The sequence below is a fragment of the Oratosquilla oratoria genome, chromosome 25 (assembly GCF_046742065.1).
Source record: "Oratosquilla oratoria isolate Oo_2021 chromosome 25, ASM4674206v1, whole genome shotgun sequence".
NCBI lineage: Eukaryota > Metazoa > Arthropoda > Malacostraca > Stomatopoda > Squillidae > Oratosquilla > Oratosquilla oratoria.
Window position 1 is genome coordinate 53172703 of NC_134801.1, and position 19837 is coordinate 53192539.

The 19837-nt window shown below is 41.4% G+C and overlaps 1 protein-coding gene across 2 annotated transcripts in view; it reads left to right on the forward strand.

The window, feature by feature from the left end:
• Positions 1–19837, forward strand: part of LOC143038963 (glycosaminoglycan xylosylkinase-like) — a 68413-nt gene that overhangs the window by 40191 nt on the left and 8385 nt on the right. For both annotated transcript variants that reach the window (XM_076208798.1, XM_076208799.1), the window contains exons 6-7: positions 16511–16682; positions 19572–19763. In XM_076208798.1, coding sequence (XP_076064913.1) covers positions 16511–16682; positions 19572–19763 — 364 coding nt within the window. The remainder of the gene's footprint in view (positions 1–16510; positions 16683–19571; positions 19764–19837) is intronic.

The following is a 19837-nucleotide window of genomic DNA, read 5'->3' on the forward strand; positions in this document are numbered from 1 at the left end:
ATTTGGTATTACCAAGAACAAAACCTTTAATGTGTGCCATCTTATTGAAGGTGGTTCCAGAGAATAACAGAAATGTATGGATAATTGAGTGCAAAGATGATTGTGCTTTATTCTTTTTGATTAGTTCATATGTCTTTGTATGTACAGTATTTGGTAAACAAGTAGTTGCTTCATAAGTGAAATACGGGAATGAACCCGTAGCATAAGAATTGAATATTCATATCTTATCCTGTGATTTTCAGCATGTATGTGCCTGTTATTTTTTGTTTATATACAGGCAAACATACAAGTTGCTTTTGAACCAATTCAGCAAATTCCTGCAGTCCTCAGATAGTTGGCCATTTCCTCTGCTTAAACGAAGATCCCTCAGTGAAGATATGTTATATTGTTTGTATCGTGTACTTACAGAGCACTGGAGAAAGATATGTTTTGAATTTTGTATAATGTAATGGGTACCCATATGTCATGGTCCTACAAGATAGATTGTGCAGCTGCCTGTTTTCAAAACCTATCAACCCCCCTCAGCATCCCTGAGGGAATGACACAAAGTCTACAGACTGGGTGGGCCCTTGATCTCTCTCTTATCAACTGGCAACTGCTCTCCTCTTTCTACAATGTTCAGCTTGTGACAAAAAAACTTGCACACTGATCCAACTCAGACAACAGACCATATTTTCAATCCAGAGAGATCAGTGGGAGGTGCTCAGAACCATTGCCAGCCAGTGTGGGGGTGTTGGTTTTCCCTAGAAGCTTATGGCAACGATTTATTGATTATTATGTGAACTTGTAAGGCATAAGGTTTGAAGAGTGAATTTGTTTTTTTTTGTTGATGCTGGTTGGCCCAAAGGAATATTCACTTCTGTTTTCTAAGTGAGAGGATGGGGTGTGGGCACGGTGCATTGTAAAGTTGTCAGGCCATGATGTATGACATTTATACCTTCCTTTATTGCAATTGACTAGTAAATACAGTATCTTGGTAGATATATATATATATATATATATATATATATATATATATATATATATATACATATATATATATATATATATATATATATATATATATATATATATATATATAAGGGGGACGGAGAGGGGGGGGTCGCCGATTAAATGAAGCGGCCTCGCTGTGGATGTACTGTGTCTTGCGACACTGCTTCTGACCCAGGGCGGTGGGCAGGGTGCAGGGATGACCCGTCATCCAGGAGGTGCTCAGATGAGAGGAAGGGTGGGAGGGGTGTGGAGTGTATTTAGGGATGAAATGGGTGGGAGTGTTTTTATGCCTTTCCCTTTTTGGCTACCTCCCTTGGAAGGGGGAAAAAGCCTTGGTATATGTATGTATGTGTATATATATATACTGTATATATATATATGCTTAAAAGTGGCAGTCTGCCGACAAGATTGACTAGATAAACACCATATGAGGACGGAGCCTTTATTTGTACGACGTTTCGCTTATTACAGCTTTTTCAAGTACAAGTTGAGATACAAATGCTTGAGATTAAATAATGGGAAAGGAGGGAACGGGGAGAGAAAAAGGGGGGGGAAGGAAGAGGAGGAGGAGGAGGAGGAGGAGGAGGGTGGGGGGATTGGACACTGGGAAAGGATGAGAATGCTGGCCCAAACGTCCGTGAGCGAAATGTCCACAAAGGGTGGTTTAAGTATTTAATATTTTGCTGGCCATGGGTATTAGGGGAATAATGTGAGGAGATATGTTAAACATGCCCCTGTTTTGTTCAATAGTGTTCGTTCCTTGAATGATTGCTGCTTCTAAACACTTCCTGCGGATTTTGTCTGGTTCCCGCATCAGCAGCTCTGCATTCTTCCAGTCCATAAGATGGTTTTCCTTGTTTCTATGTGTCACACATGCATTGGTGGTGACATCATGCCTGACGTCGTAACGGTGTTCACGTATTCGTGTATTCAGGTCGCGTGACGTTTCTCCGATGTAAACTTTATCACATCCTGAACACGGAATACGATAAACACCGGCTTTGGTGCTCGGTGTCTGGTTGTTGTGTGTTTCCGTCTTCGTGATGTCTTTTATTGTTCTGCTTGTCTGGCACACTATTTCCAAGTTGGTGGTTCTTAAAAGACGTGTCAGGTTGGTGGCAACGTCGCCGGTTGGCAACACGAGACGTCTAGTTGTGCTGTCCTGCTGCCTACGGCTTTCCCGAATCTTAGCGGCCTGCTGTTTGCAATTATCTAAAAGAAACTCTGGAAATTTTAGTGTTAAAAAGGTCTCTTTAATAAACCTGCACTCTTCTTCTAAGTATTTTGCACTACATATCCTAAATGCCCTAAGGAAAAAACCTATTACTACTCCTCTCTTGGTCCTTATATCATGGTGGGAGTAGAAATGAATTAAATCATTTTTGTTGGTGGGCTTTCTATATACTTTGAATTCAAGTTGGTTACCGTACTTAAAGATGTGTGTGTCCTGGAAAGGAAGAGAATCGTGGATTTCTTCCTCTAGGGAAAACTGAATGGTGGGCTCCACTTCGTTTAAGGCCGTCTGCAAGCGCTGAAGATTGAAACGCCTGGGTGTGACGAGTAAGATATCGTCCACATATCGCAGCCAGGTCACATGCTCGGGAACGATGTTGGCAAAGGGTCCTGTTTCTAGAAATTCCATTAAGTGCAGTCCTGGCTAATTTATTCATGGAATTTCTAGAAACAGGACCCTTTGCCAACATCGTTCCCGAGCATGTGACCTGGCTGCGATATGTGGACGATATCTTACTCGTCACACCCAGGCGTTTCAATCTTCAGCGCTTGCAGACGGCCTTAAACGAAGTGGAGCCCACCATTCAGTTTTCCCTAGAGGAAGAAATCCACGATTCTCTTCCTTTCCTGGACACACACATCTTTAAGTACGGTAACCAACTTGAATTCAAAGTATATAGAAAGCCCACCAACAAAAATGATTTAATTCATTTAGGATATGTAGTGCAAAATACTTAGAAGAAGAGTGCAGGTTTATTAAAGAGACCTTTTTAACACTAAAATTTCCAGAGTTTCTTTTAGATAATTGCAAACAGCAGGCCGCTAAGATTCGGGAAAGCCGTAGGCAGCAGGACAGCACAACTAGACGTCTCGTGTTGCCAACCGGCGACGTTGCCACCAACCTGACACGTCTTTTAAGAACCACCAACTTGGAAATAGTGTGCCAGACAAGCAGAACAATAAAAGACATCACGAAGACGGAAACACACAACAACCAGACACCGAGCACCAAAGCCGGTGTTTATCGTATTCCGTGTTCAGGATGTGATAAAGTTTACATCGGAGAAACGTCACGCGACCTGAATACACGAATACGTGAACACCGTTACGACGTCAGGCATGATGTCACCACCAATGCATGTGTGACACATAGAAACAAGGAAAACCATCTTATGGACTGGAAGAATGCAGAGCTGCTGATGCGGGAACCAGACAAAATCCGCAGGAAGTGTTTAGAAGCAGCAATCATTCAAGGAACGAACACTATTGAACAAAACAGGGGCATGTTTAACATATCTCCTCACATTATTCCCCTAATACCCATGGCCAGCAAAATATTAAATACTTAAACCACCCTTTGTGGACATTTCGCTCACGGACGTTTGGGCCAGCATTCTCATCCTTTCCCAGTGTCCAATCCCCCCCACCCTCCTCCTCCTCCTCCTCCTCCTCCTCCTCTTCCTTCCCCCCCCTTTTTCTCTCCCCGTTCCCTCCTTTCCCATTATTTAATCTCAAGCATTTGTATCTCAACTTGTACTTGAAAAAGCTGTAATAAGCGAAACGTCGTACAAATAAAGGCTCCGTCCTCATATGGTGTTTATCATATATATATATATATATATATATATATATATATATATATGTATATATATACACACACACACACCAAGATACAGGAGTCCCTCAAATAATGCGGATTCGAATAACACGGAGTCAATCATACGCTGATTTTATTTCAAAACCATCTCAAATGTAGAGAACTGTTTTAAAATTCGCGCCGAGTCGGGCACGCATACGCACACACATGGCAACATCGCAAACATTTGTGGTGACTGCTTTCTACATACATACATATACCAAGGCTTTTTCCCCCTTCCAAGGGAGGTAGCCACAAAAGGAAAGGCATAAAAACACTCCCACCCATTTCATCCCTAAATACACTCCACACCCCTCCCACCCTTCCTCTCATCTGAGCACCTCCTGGATGACGGGTCATCCCTGAACCCTGCCCACCGCCCTGGGTCAGAAGCAGTGTCGCAAGACACAGTACATCCACAGCAAGGCCGCTTCATTTAATCGGCGACCCCCCCTCTCCGTCCCCCTTTGCATATAAGGAGAGGACGGGGAGAAATCCCTTCGGGCTGCGTCAAAATTTACTCAAACATACTACCCCACCCCCCACCCCCCCGCCAATTCCTCCTCATGCAGTCACAACATCATCCATATACAACCATTCTCCACTCACCTCTGTCTTCCGTCCTCTCCCTTCCTTCCTCAACAGACATTCCCCTCTTCCCCAAAGCCCCCTTCACCCCATCCATCCACCTCATCCTAGGACGTCCCCTCATGTTCACTCCCTCCACATCTGCCTTCCATACCTCTTTTACTAGTCTTTCTTCACTCATTCTTTCCATGTGTCCAAACCATCCTAATATTCTTTCATCAACCCTCTCTCCCAAATCCTTTTTCACCCCTGTTCTCCTCCTCACCTCCTCATTTCTCATATACAGTCGATCCTCATATAACATGGTCATTATGTACACTGGAAACTGCTCAAACAAGGGTGTGGGGCAAGGGGATAGCCGCGGGTGGCTGCCTGCAACCTCTGGGTACTGAGGCAGGAGGGAGGGAGGGGAGGAGAGGGGGAGTAGGGGGTGGTAGGGGGGTAGCCAACAAGCTTTAGCTTGTCGCTTCCACCACCTGCGCCGTGCTATCATGAAATTTTACCGCCCTAACCTGTTGAAGTGTAATGTTTCTTTTGTTTGGAACACAACTAATAAGTCTGATAATGACTGCGCTTGTCGTGTCTTAATTTCTCTTATGAGGTTCTTGTTGTTGTTGTTGTTGTTCCCTAGACTGTCTGTTCGAGCAGTCCCGTCTCCCCAAGGAAGGCCACAGCCGAAACTGGGTTTTCCCACAAATCCTTTATAGAGTGTATGTTGTGTTGTTTGCGTGCATGATTGTGTATAATGCAGTCTTCCATTATGTGTTGTATGGTATGGGGTGAAGTGTTACATCCTGGGCAGCTGTTCACAACACGGTCGTCCAGCCTCTTCTGGTAGCTTAGAAGTGCTGGGTGGTGACCGTTCTTGTTGTTACTGGCGGTGGTGGTTTGGGAGATAAAAAACAGACATATACACGCTGACACATGTGTAGACACGCACACGTAGACACGTGTTAGACAACCAGTGTATGTTGTGAATGCGCGTGCGTGTACACACAAATACGAAGACAGACACACGCATGTACATGCTTACTTGTACATGTGAACACAGACACATACACGCCTGCACGAACGCACACACACGCCACACACACATACATACGCCACATACACACACATATACATACGCCACATACACACATGTGTATATACACACACGTGTATATACAGGCACACCTCGACTTACGTCGTTTCGACTTACGTCGTTTTCGAAGATACGTCGGTTTTCAAAAATAATATGGAAAAAAATTCAAGTTGTCGTTTTACTTGACTTTACGTCGGTCAGCCAATAATGGAATCGCATAAACACCAAAAAACGTTTCAAGCGTTTCAAGCAATTCATGTTACAATAAATAAGAATAAAAGCATGTAAAATTATATCAAGATTCAGTAACTGCTAAAATATATACCATAAAGTAGTATGGCCTAGTCCACTAGAACATATAATCGCAACGGTACTGCCAATACGTATTTACCGTAAGCGGCGTCTCCACTCCCGCAATTCTTTTGGATTATTATCTATTTACTCAAGTTTTGTCAATTTTCTCATTAACATTCACCTGTAACTGTAATATTTGCCCCCATGCCTCCTAAGAAAAGTTCTAGTCAAAGTGCTAAGCGTCATGCTATTTCGCTGGAGGAGAAAATGGCAATGATAAAACGTCATTGTAATGGTGAAAAAGTTGTATCCATTGCACCATGTTTTGGAGTAAGTCGGACAACTGTATCAACGATTGTGCATAATAAAGACAAGATTTTAACACATGTCACATCTGAAGCCCCATTCATGAAGAACACCATCATCAACAATAAAAGATATTTGAAGAAATGGAAAATCTTCTTTCCATTTGGGTTGATAGGAGGAATCGTCAGAATGCGAATCTTAGTCAAGAGCTCATTCAGGAAAAAGCGTTGTCTTTGTCCGAGGACCCAAAGGAAAAATATCCACATGAGAAAGATGTACATTTCAAAGCAAGTCCTGGATGGTTTATCAGATATAAAAACAGGAGAAATTATCACTTCCTTAAAAGACAAGGTCAAATCGCATCAGCTGATGAACAAGCAGCAGCGCAATTTCCTGCTACACTCAAGAAAATCATCCAAGAAAACGGGTTTCTTCCTGAGCAAATTTTCAACGTAGACCAAACAGGATTATATTGCAAGAAATTACCAGATCGTTCATTTGTTTCCAAGGAAGAGAAAACCATTCCAGGTTACAAGGTCTCAAAAGAACGTGTGACCATAATGTTGGGAGGTAACTGTGCAGGAGATTTTAAATTAAAGCCTCTGTTTGTTTATCATGCACACAACCCCCGTGCCCTCAGGAATATACCCAAAGCATCTCGCCCTGTTATATGGATGGCTAACTCAAAAGCTTGGGTCACTGTTGTTATTTTCGAAGATTGGTTTTTCAATAATTTTGTCCCAGCAGCAGAGAAGTATTGTAAGGAGAAGGGGATTCCTTGTAAGGTTTTACTTATCTTAGATAATGCTCCTGGCCACCCACAAAACATTGCAGATTTTCACCCCAACATTACCGTCATATACCTCCCCCCAAACACTACGTCTATTCTCCAGCCAATGGATCAGGGGATAATTGCTATCTTCAAACGTTATTATATGAAGCGTACGCTACGGCAAGCAATAGCTGCAATTGAAATGGATGAGTCTATCACACTTTGCGACTTTTGGAAGGGATATGACATCTACAAAGCTTTACAGAATGTAGCAGCAGCATGGAATGATGTTCAGAGCACTGCTATGAATGGTGTATGGAAAAAGCTTTGCCCGCAATTTGTGCACGAGTTTAAAGGGCTTCGATACTGTTGTTGTCAACAAAGATTTGGTTACAATGAGCAAAGAGCTGATATGAATTTGGAGGAAGAGGATTTCACAGATTTATTTGAAAAAGACAAGGAGTTACTGACAAACAAGGATTTGATGCAACTTCAGGAGCAACAAAAGAAAGAAGAAGAGGAGGAGGATGAATCTGAGCCACGCCACTTCACCATTAAGAAAATGGAGGAAGCATTTGCGCACATCGAAAAAGGTCTTGCTATGTTTGAGGATGTGAATCCAAATGCTCAACGCTTTTCCAAGATAATGGGAGCTTGTTATGAAGCTTTTGCTCCTTATAATCTAATCCTTCAAGAAAAGAACAACAAGACGGTTCAAGGCACTCTTGACCAGTTTTTACGCGTCCAACGACGAGAATCAGCTCATGTTGATGTCGACAATCCCCAGCCATCTACGTCTACAACGTAAACATCAACATATTGTATCTACTGTTTTGGTAAACTGAAAATACATTCAAGTTTTTCACTTATTACAATATGATTATATGTAAGCTTGAAATAGTTTTTATTTCTTTGTTTTTTGTTTTGTTTTACCGTATGTTATTGACAATGCATTCATAGAGTACAGCACCGCGAAATAGCAACGCACAAACATCGACATAATGTATGTACTGCATTGGTAAATTAAAAATACTTTATTCAATTTTTCACTTATTACAAAATTATTGTAAGCTTAAACTAGTTTTTATTTATTTGTTTTTTGTTTTGTTTCACCGTATGTAATTGACAATGCATTCATAAAGAACAGCAAATTGTACGTATTGATGAATAAGTACAGGTACTTTTTTATACTTTATTACAAAATTATAAATAAATGTTCTGTTTGGAAACTTAAAATAGATTTTTATTAACCTTGTTTAATAAAAAATGCAATCAAAAGTAAAATAAAGTACTGAAAAATGGCTATTGGCAGTTTAGCCTAGGCTACACCAGGCCTACCTAGCCTACTTGTAAGCAAATTCGACTTACGTCGTTTTTCGACTTACGTCGTGTCTCCTGGAACCAATTAACGACGTAAGGTGAGGTGTACCTGTACAGGTAGTCGTCGACTTACGACCGAGTTCGGTTCCGACAGACAGGTCGTAAGTCGATCTGGACGCAAGTTGGTCTATATGTATATACAGTATATATTACCTTTTATATAATATATATATATATATATATATATATATATATATATATATATATATATATATATATATATATATATGTAGTGTATATTTAGCATACTGAAATAATCTTAGCATCTTTGAACTATGTTGTATAGTATTTTTAACCTTTTTATAATTTCATCTGATTTTCTTTGGGAAACGTAGCCTAGTCCTAAGCATATTGAATAAAATCCTATCATCTTTGACCTATGATATTTAATACTGTATTTGTTAACCTTTGTATTATTTTACCATCAGACTTTCTTTAGGAAACGTATGCATACTGAATAAAATCTTATTATCTTTGAGCTACGTTGTTTAATATTCATTAACTTTTTATCATTTTCGTTAGGAAACGTAGCCTAGGCCTACGCATACTTAATAAAGTCCTGTCATCTTTGACCTACAAATCCTTTTTTGTTGGTTACATTAAAATCATTGTAAAGCAAAATTAGGAAAAAAATATTTCGAAACACATTCTTTTCATTTACGTACTGTACCGAAAATATTGTTATCGACAACAGACTAGGCATAAACAAAGTTTACTGTTACATTTTATTAATCGCAAAACATAAAAATACAAAATGCTGTGCTGAACATTTTGTCATCGACAACAGACTAGGCATAAAAAAAATACTGTTACATTTTATTAATTGCAAAACATAAAAATACAAAATGTAAGGCAAAATTATGATTTTTTTTATTTCAACAAAACACATTCTTTTCGTTTAAGTACTGTACCGAACATATTGTTATCGACAACAAACTAGCCTAGGCATAAAAAGTTTGTTATATTTTATTAATTGCAAAACATACAAAAATACAAAATGCAATGCAAAATTAGGAAACATTTTACTTCAAACAAACAAAATGAAAGAACATTTAGCTGGCTGGGATGCTGACGCTGCCGGCAGCCTGCGAAAACTATTGTACTCTCGTCTCGCAGTGTGCGGAGTAATGTACTGCACTACCAGGCATAACATTGCAATTCTATTACTCTGTTAAATGTTAGATATTATTGCACCATCTCGTGGTCGTAAAGTCGATCAGTCGTAAGTCACATAGGTCGTAAGTCGATGACTACCTGTACACACAAACACATACATATGCCACAAACGCCACATACATACACCGCATACACATGCACACACACACTTCCACACACAATCACTCTGATAAGACCAAGATTGGAATATGCTGCAACGATGTGGTCACCAAGTACAAAAAAATGTATAAAAAACTTGAAAGAATACAAAGAGCAATTACAAAATTGGCACCAACACACTCAAAACTGTCATATGAAGAGAGACTAGCAAAACTTGAACTACAGACACTAGAGCAAAGAAGAGAGAGAGGAGATTTGATAGCTATTTACAGAATCATGAAAGGCATACAAATTATTGATAGAGAGAATCTGATGAAATGGGATGATAGAAATACAAGAGGGCACGGAAAGAAAATCAAGAAAGACAGCTATAGAAGAAATGTGAAAAAAAAACAGCTTTCCTCACAGAATAATAGACAGTTGGAACAAGTTAGATGAGAAAGTAGTGTGTGCAAAAACAATACATGAATTTAAAAATGGTTAAGATAAAATGAGATATGAAGACGGGACACCATGAGCATAGCTCCCCTTCCCGTAAAATACAACTAGGTAAATACACACACGCACGCACGCACACACACATGTACACATACACATGCATACGGTTCTTGGTGTTTAATATGGAAAGTCAGCATACGCGGATTTGGTCATACGCTGTAATTTCAGGAACCTAACCTCCGCGTTATTTGAGGGACTCCTGTACTGTATTTACCTCCACTTTCACAATCTCCAAACCCCTACCTAGCACACTTATGTTTACTTCCCTCTATCGTATCTATTTACATATTGAACAGCCATGATGATATAAAACAACCTTTGCACAGTCCACCTTTACTTGAAGGTACTCACTCTCTCCATTCCCAAGCCTCACCCAAGCTCTGTTATTCACAAAACCTTTTGACCACCCTCAACAGACCTTTTTTTTATCCCATACATCTACAAATCATCCCATAATGCCTCTCTATTAGAACCATCATATGCCATCTTCAAATCTATAAAAAAAAATCTATGTGCCAAAAACTGTTTTTGAAAAGTATCTTGTCAATGGTAACATTTTTGGTGTTTTTGTAAATCCTAACATAACTTCAGTGATCCAACCTCAGGACCAAGGTATCATTGCTTAAGAGGCATTATAAGCATGACTTCATGCGTCAATGTGTTCTGAAAAATTGCATCTGCACTCTGGCTGGAGCATGGAATGAAGTGAGAAGGATTACTATAGTTAAAGCTTGGAAACCTATGTAACCATGATTTTTTTTATGTTATATACGTGGATAGGAAGGAGGGAGGAGGGTGGAGGGGAGTGGAATATATGGGAAATGAAATGGGTGGGAGTGATTTCTATGCCTTTTTCTTTTTGGCTACCCCCCATGTAAGGGGGAAAAAGCCTTTGGTATATGTATGTATGTACGTGGATGGTCTTGCCGGTAAGAAAAAGAATGATGCAGAGGAGCCTGCTGATCTTGAGGGTTTTTGTGTATATGAATCTGCCAATCTACCAAGTTATATCACAACTACCCCACATTCATCCCCTGCACAACCTCAAGTATGGAGAACTATGAAGTCAGTGGAAGTGAATGGTTTGAGATGAAGGTGGGGGCAATTCCAGGGCTGTGTAATGTCATCATGGTTGTCCAGTCTGTACATGAATGGGGTGGTATAGAAGGCGTGTGTATGCAAGGATGATGGGCAGGGGTCTGGCACTGGTGAGAGTGGAAGGAAGTGGGAGGTGAATAAGTTGTTTGCAGATGACATTGTACTTGTAGCTGAGTTGGAGGGAGACTGATGCAGTTAGTGGTGAGGATTGGAGAGGGGGAAAGCTGAAACTAAATGTGGGCGGTAAGTTGGAGGTGAGTTTAAGGATAAAGAGAGGCTAGAGGAAGTAAAAATATTTTTAAGTATTTAGGATCATCACTGGCATAGCACTGGGCAAAGGATGCTTAGACGACAGGATTTAAAAATAAAAACAACTTGTAACTGCCCATTTGATACTGAATTATTGTATGGCAGGAAGGCTGTTGGCTGGCTGGCTCAGCTGTCTTATCTGTCACATGCCCTATTGCAAACAATTTGCATAATTGGGGATGTAGGAGAAGTAGACTTATTGCACATGTGTGAATTTGCATTGTGGAGAGATGACCATAAAAAGAGACTGGTGTACAGAGGTGAACATTAATGAAAAGAGAGGACCTAGAACAGGAATCAGGTATGGGGTCCATGGAAATCATAGTGTTATAAATTTCACAATGTTTTCTACACTAACAACTGATACTCATGTTACTAGTCTATCTTGAAAACGAGTGGTTATATTTATGATATTGTTGCTTCAAGTTTCACTAACTGGAAATTCATAGTCACACAGTAGGAATCAATGTTCCTTGGACCTATCCATAGATCTCTCTGTGAAGAACCACTGGGCTGTTGTCTGTGCTGTATTAGTGTGGGTCTATTTCTGTGCCATAGGTTGGTACAAAAAGGAAGGGAATAGTTACCAGTTGTCAGCACTTCTTGTGTAAAAGAGTGGAGGGTACCCAAAATTGATAGAGACCTTGGGTTGGGGTCCAGAGACTGTGTGCCAATCCCCCATGGGTCACACCACAAAATGGAGATGAGGGTGTTGCTGGGATTTGAAACTGATTAGGGGGAGAGGATTCTCTCTGATAGCCTCACATAACCACCAAAAACCAAGTACCTGTCATTGTTACCTGATTGTTTGTATTGATACGAATTGGGTCGTGTAATTTCCCTGCTGCCCATTTTCAAATCCCTTCACCTCATCAGCAGCTGGCATTCAGTCTAGAAACTGAACCCAAGATATCTATATCAGTTTCAATTGTGTTTCCTCCACCCCACATAAGGGAATCTGACAACTTAAGCTTGTGACATAGAAACATTTCAACACTAATACAACACAGACAATAGTTCAAAGTTTCTTCCCAGAAAGTTCTGTGGGAAGGCTCAAGGACTGATACCAGCCATTGTGGGGCTGTGGTGTTTGAGCCTGTGCAACATGAGGCAACATTTATTATAATAATTATAGTAATTATTACCATTATCATTTTCATTAATATTATTATAATTATTATTATTACTATTATTATTACCCCGTCTGGGGTATTGGCTGCTTGTTATTGTGGCAAAGTAGCATGCAGTTGATACTTTAGGGTCTATATGGGGCGCCCCTACGGACCAGAGCCACACATCATTTTGTCTATGATAGAGGAAAACTCTGTTCATAGAGAAATGATGACACTTTTATACTACGACTGTCCCTCCATTATGCTGTCCCCCAACCCCTTATTGCTGTCCTGTACCATTTCTCTGAGTATTAATTTTCTGTGATGGGGGAATTCCCTGTGGTGGGGGAAAAGAATACTGCCACCAAGTATTCCCACTTGGATCGTAAGAGGCGAGAAGAAAGGGACGGGGATTGGGACTAGGCATCCTTCTCCTTGTAGCCCCACAGGGGACATTCCTAAACCAAAAAGAAAAGGCATAAGAGGGTCTGGAAGTTCTCGGACCAGCACCCTAAGGTTTGGGTCTTTTAATGTGCGTGGATGTGGTACAGATGAGAGTAAAAGGGAAGAGATAGGTAGTATGTTTGTGAGAAGAAAGATGGATGTGTTGGCTTTGAGTGAAACTAAGTTGAAAGGGAAGGGTGAGTGTAAGTTTGGGAGTGTAAGTTGGAGGTTATCAGGAGTGAAGAGAGGGTGAGGGAGTGAAGGGGTGGCTATTCTAGTAAGTGAAGAGATAGGTAAACGGGTAGTGGAGTGGAAGGAGGTTTCCTCAAGGATAATGTGGATGAAGGTGAAACTGGGGAAGGAGATGTGGGTCTTTGTAAGTGCATATGGGCCTGGCAGTGAGAAGAGTGTAGAAGAAAGGGAAGCCTTTTGGATATATCTAAATGAGTGCATAAAGGATTTAGGAAGAAATGTCAATGTAATAGTACTGGGAGACCTTAATGCTAGGGTAGGAAATGGTCCAATGGATGGAGTGGTTGGGAAATGTGGAGTTCCAGGAAAGAATCGTAGTGGAGAGTTGATGGTGGAAATGTGTCTAGAGAGTTGATGATAGCAAATACAGTGTTTCGGAAGAAAGTGAAGCATAAGTACACATGGGAGAGGGTGGTGGAGGGAAGGGTGGTAGATAGAGCGCTAATGGATTATGTAGTGGTAAATAGGACTATGATAGGAAGAGTTAAGGATGTACATGTGCTAAGGGGAGAGGGTGGGGAAATATCAGATCCTTTTTTGGTGGAAGGTAAGTTGAGAGTGGAGGATAGATGGAGAAAGAGGAAAGGGACAAAAGGTAGGGAGGTTCTTAGAGTGAACTCTTTGAATGAAAAGGAAAAGGAGAAGGAGTACGGAAAGAAGCTGAAGGAGGAGTGGGAGGGAGTAAAGGATAGAGTAGAGCTGAGTGTGGAGGAGGAATGGGGATGGTTCAAGGAGGGAGTCATAAAGTGTGCAAGGATGGTGTGTGGAACAAGAAGGACAGGGGGAAATAGAAGAAAGGGTAGTGAATGGTGGGATGAGGAATCAAAGAAGGTTGTAGAAGAGAAGCGAGCTTTCACAGATTGGTTACAAAATAGGACGAGGGAGTCATATGAGAGGTACAAAGAAAATAAAAGAGAAGTAAAGCAAAAGGTAAAGGTTGCAAAGAGGAGAGCAGATGTGAAATGGGGTAAGAGTTTGACAGAAAATTTTGAAAGTAATAAAAAGATGTTTTGGAAAGAAATTAAGAGAGGAAGAGGAGGTGAATCAAGTAGAGAAGAAAAGGTAAAGGGTTTAGATGGAGAGATGATAATAGAAGAGAAGGCAGTAAAGGGAAGATGGGCAGAATATTTTAGGGAGTTGCTAAGTGTGAAGGAGGATAGGGAAGGAAAGATAGCTGTAGTGGGAAATGTGAAGAAAATGAGAGTGATGAGTGAGGAAAATGGATGAGAAATAAGGAAGGATGAGGTGAAGGCAGTTGTTAAGATGATGAAAGGAGGTAAGGCACCTGGTCTGGATGGATGCCATGCAGAATGTCTGAAAAAGGGAGGTACAGTGATGGTGGACTGGTTGGTGAGGTTATTTAATGTTTGCTGGAGAGAGGGTAGAGTGCCAGAGGACTGGAGGAGTGCCTGTATAGTTCCTCTTTACAAGGGAAAAGGGGACAAGTGTGAATGTAGTAGTTTCAGAGGGATTAGCTTGTTAAGTGTAGTTGGGAAGGCTTTTGGGGGATCTTGATTGAGAGGATTAGGAGAGGAACAGAGGGAGTAATTGGTGAGGAACAGTGCGGATTTAGGACAGGTAGAGGTTGTGTAGATCAGATCTTTGTGGTAAGACAGATATGTGAGAAAGCTATAGGAAAGGGGAAGGATGTTTTTTGGGCTTTTATGGATCTGGAAAAGGCTTATGATAGGGTAGACAGAAAGGCACTGTGGGAGGTTATGCAGATATACGGGATAGGAGGAAAGCTTCTGGGAGCTGTCAAGAGTTTTTATGAGAGTAGTAGAGCTTGTGTCAGGATTGGAAATGGAGAGAGTGAGTGGTTCAAGGTAAAGGTGGGACTTCGTCAAGGATGCGTTATGTCGCCCTGGCTGTTCAACTTCTACATGGATGGGGTAGTGCGAGAGGTAAATGCAAGGGTAGTGGGCAAGGGATTGGAGATGGTTAAAGAAAATGGAGAAAAGTGGGAGGTGAGCCAGCTGTTGTTTGCAGATGACACTGCGCTTGTGGCAGGATCGGAGGGACTGAGGAAGTTGGTGACAGAGTTTGGGAGAGTATGTGATAGAAGAAAGCTAAAGATAAATGTGGGTAAAAGTAAGGTGATGAGATGTACAAGGGATGAAAGTGGCAGTAGACTAGAAGTGATCATTAAGGGAGAGCAACTGGAGGAAGTGGATAGTTTTAGATACTTGGGTGCAAATGTGGCAGGAAAAGGTGGAGTGAAAGTGGAGGTAGAATGTAGATTGAGAGAAGCGAGTAAATGCTTTGGTGGATTAAAGAGTGTAATGAGGAAAAGACATTTGGGAATGGATGCTAAGAGGAGACTGTATGAAGGAGTGATTGTGCCAACAATACTGTATGAGGCAGAAACATGGAACATAAGAGAAGAAGAAAGAAGAAGTTTGAATGTGTTTGAGATGAGGTGTCTGAGAAGTATGATGGGGGTTACTAGGCTAGATAGAGTGAGAAATGAGGAGGTGAGGAGGAGAACAGGGGTGGAAAAGTAGCTGGGAGATAGGGTTGATGAAAGAGTAATAGGATGGTTTGGACACATGGAAAGAATGAGTGAAGAAAGACTAGTAAAAGAGGTATGGAAGGCAGATGTGGAGGGAGTGAACATGAGGGGACGTCCTAGGATGAGGTGGATGGATGGGGTGAAGGGAGCTTTGGGGAAGAGGGGAATGTCTGTTGAGGAAGGACGGGAGAGGACAGAAGACAGGGGTGAATGGAGAATGGTTGTATATGGATGATGTTGTGATTGCATGAGGTGGAATGGGCAGGGGGATGGGGGGTGAGGTAGTATGTGTGAGCAAAATTTGACGCAGCCTGAAGGGATTTCTCCCCGTCCTCTCCTTTTATGCAATGGGGGGACGGAGAGGGTGGGTCGCCTATTTAATGAAGCGGCCTTGCTGTGGATGTGCTGCGTCTTGCGACACTGCTTGTGACCCAGGGCAGTGGACAAGGTGCAGGGATGACCTGTCATTCAGGAGGTACTCAGATAAGAGGGAGGGTGGAGGGGTGTGGAGTGTATTCAGGGATGGAATGGGTGGGAATGATTTTTTGCCTTTTTCTTTTTGGCTAACTCCCTTGTAAGGGGGAAAAATCCTTGGTATATGTATGTATGTATGTATTATTATTATTGTTATTATTATTATCATTATCATGTGCTGTTGCTTGCTTGTATAGATATTATTAGATAATTCACAAGTTAGCCTGAAGAGGAGAATTTGTATTTTCAGGTGGGCAGACTTGCTTCTATGGTGTTTGTTATTACTGCCATCGTGATGCATCAGTATGTGATGACGGCCACTTCATTGAAGGAACAATAATCCTTTGGCTTCCCAGCAAACTTCCACTACAGCATCTTCCCCATCCTTGGGCTCGCACTTACAAAAACACAAAAGAGGCAAAGTATGTTGCATTGTACTATTCAAACATTTAAATCTGTAAGTTGTTTAAATAACTAATAATTTTAATTTGTAGCCAAGGAGCTGGTACCAGGTCTCTGAAAGAGGCCCATGTTTCACTCTTTCATTATGAAACTTCCAACCTATATCCACAACTTTTTTCACTCAAGGAGGACTATACTCTGGCACCTGCTTTCTCACACCTCCTCTTAGCTCATGACATTGAAACAAAACAGACCCTTCTACACATGCCCAGCATGTACAAGACCCATCAATTACACACACACACATATTAATCCAATGCTAAACAAAAAGTATAGCTTTCCACACAGAAGTGTAGACTTGTTGAATAAACTAGATGAAAATATAACTTGTGCTAACACTATAAAAGAATTCAAGGAGAAGAAGAGATGGGACCCCATGAAGACTGCTCTAATCCCATACACTACAACTAGGTAAATGCACATGCAAATCCTGGGTCCAACTGACAAGTAACCAGTACACAAGAAACTGAACCTGCAGTTGACATATCAAAACACATCCAAACATTACAACACAAAACAAACATACATACATACATATACCAAGGCTTCTTCCCCCTTACTAGGGAGGTAGCCAAAAAGGAAAAGGCATAAAATCATTCCCACCCATTCCATCCCCGAAAACACTCCACACCCCTCCACCCTCCCTCCCATCTTAGCACCTTAAACATATTATAGATGGCTAGAAATGGTATTACAGAATCACACAGACCTGTACCAATTTGTACACAGTCACATGATACACATTACACTTACATAGGAAACTAAATTATTACCACTGATCAGATGACTTACAATCACAGAATACACTACATTCAAAGAAGACAAAACACAACACAAAGCTGGATTCATAAGTCCTGATACACAGTTCATGTGCCTTTTGACTTAGAATTCTTAAAACACCTATCATAGTTCTCACACATCATTCCAAAAACATTCAGACTTATCCTTTCTATCTGTATCTTCTTCCCCCTTATAAGGGAGGTGGCCAAGTCAAAGGTATGTACCCACTCCCTCCCATTCCACTCCCATCCACCACCTTTCCCCCCCCCCCTCATCTTAGCTCCTCATGGATGGTGGGTCATCCTTCCATCCCGCCCACTACCCTGGGCCAAAAGCAATACTGCAAGACACAGCACATCCACAGCAAGGCCACTTCACTGAATTGGCAACCCCCATCTCTCTGTACCAAGGGCTTTTTCCTCCTTAGAAGGGAGGTAGTCATGTCAAAAGTAATTTTTCATCTTTTCTGCTTCCATTGTATTACACATCTCTGCTCCAGACAGTGCCATTGTTATGATTACTCATTCTTCCAAGGTTATCTATGCATTCATCCTCATAACATTTCATCCCAACTAGACATTTGCTGCTTCCTCTCTTGTTGTGATGCATGAGGTGGAATGGGCAGGGGATGGGGGGGTGAGGTAGTATGTGTGAGCAAAATTTGACACAGCCCGAAGGGATTTCTCCCCGTCTTCTCCTTTTATGCATGGGGGGATGAAGAGGGGGGTCGCTGATTTAATGAAGTGGCCTTGTCGTGAATGTGCTGTGTCTTGCGACACTGCTTGTGACCAAGGGCAGTGGACAATGTGCAGGGATGACCCGTCATCCAGGAGGTGCTCAGATAAGAGGGAGGGTGGAGGGGTGTGGAGTGTATTCAGGGATGGGATGGGTGGGAATGATTTTATGCCTTTTTCTTTTTGGCTACCTCCCTTGTAAGGGGGAAAAAGCCTTGGTGTATGTATGTATGTACTCTTGAATTGACACACAGCACATCAACTTCTCCAAAGGCCCTTTCACTTTTAGGAAGGAGGTAGCTGAATCAAAGTACACACCCATATAGTGAAAAAGTAAAGCCAATTCACTCACACACACTACTACATTCTATTTTATCACACAAGACCAGAAGAAGAAGTGAGAGATTTCTATATGAAGATATTACAAATAATACATACATAAATATACCAAAGGCTTTTTCCCCTTACAAGGGAGGTAGCCAAAAAAAGGCATAAAATCCACTCTCACCTGTTCCATCACCACATACTCCACTCCAATTCACCTCCCTCCCTCCCTCTTATCTTGGCTCCTCCTGGATGACAGGCCATCCCTGCATCTTGTCCACTGCCCTGGGTCAGAAGCAGTGTCACAAGACACAGCACATTCACAGCAAGGCTGCTTCATTTAATTGGCAACCCCCCCATCTCTGTCCCCTCATACAGAAAAAGAGAAGACTGGGAGAAATGCCTTCAGGATGTGTCAGATTTTTTTCATGCATACTCCCTCACCCCCTCCCACCATCCATTCCCTTTCATGCATCACAGCATCATCCATACACAACCATTCTTCATTCACCCCTATCTTCTGTCTTCTCCCATCCTTCCTTAACAGACATTCCCTTCTTTCCCAATGCCCCATCCATCCATCTCATCCTAGGTCGCCCCCCTCATATTCACTCCTTCCACCTCTTTTACTAATCTTTCTTCTCTCATTCTTTCCATGTGTCCAAACCATCCCAATACTCTTTCATCACCTCTGTCTCCCAACTCTCTTTCCATCCCCATTTTTCTTCTCACCTCTTTGTTTCTCACTCGATCCAGTCTAGTAACCCCTATTATACTTATCAGGCACCTTGTCTCAAAGAAATAATACCTGGGTTTATTTTTGTTCATTGTATCACACTTTATTAACGAAGGCATATACTTTTGGTTGAGAGTGTATATCACTTTTTTTTTTACCAGTCAAACCATACCTTTTATTTTATTTTATGTATTTATTTATTTGTTTTTATTTTATTTTATTTTTTCTGATAAAATTGTTTTTTCCTTAGCATTAAATTCTCTCTGTTTATGCAGGTGGGAGCAGTATGATTACTACTGTGAAGATGTGTTGCAGAGCCCATGGTATTCAAGAGATTCTCACAGGCTGTTAGACTTAATGGATACAGCCGTATTTGACTTTTTAATCCAGAATGGGGACCGGCATCACTACACTGTTGTGGCAGGAAAGGCAGACTCCTCTATTGTCTTACTTGACAATGGCAAGAGGTAACATGCACATCTTCACTTGCTTTTGCAATGGCATTATATTTTTTAACTCTGATAGGAAGTATGGACAGCAC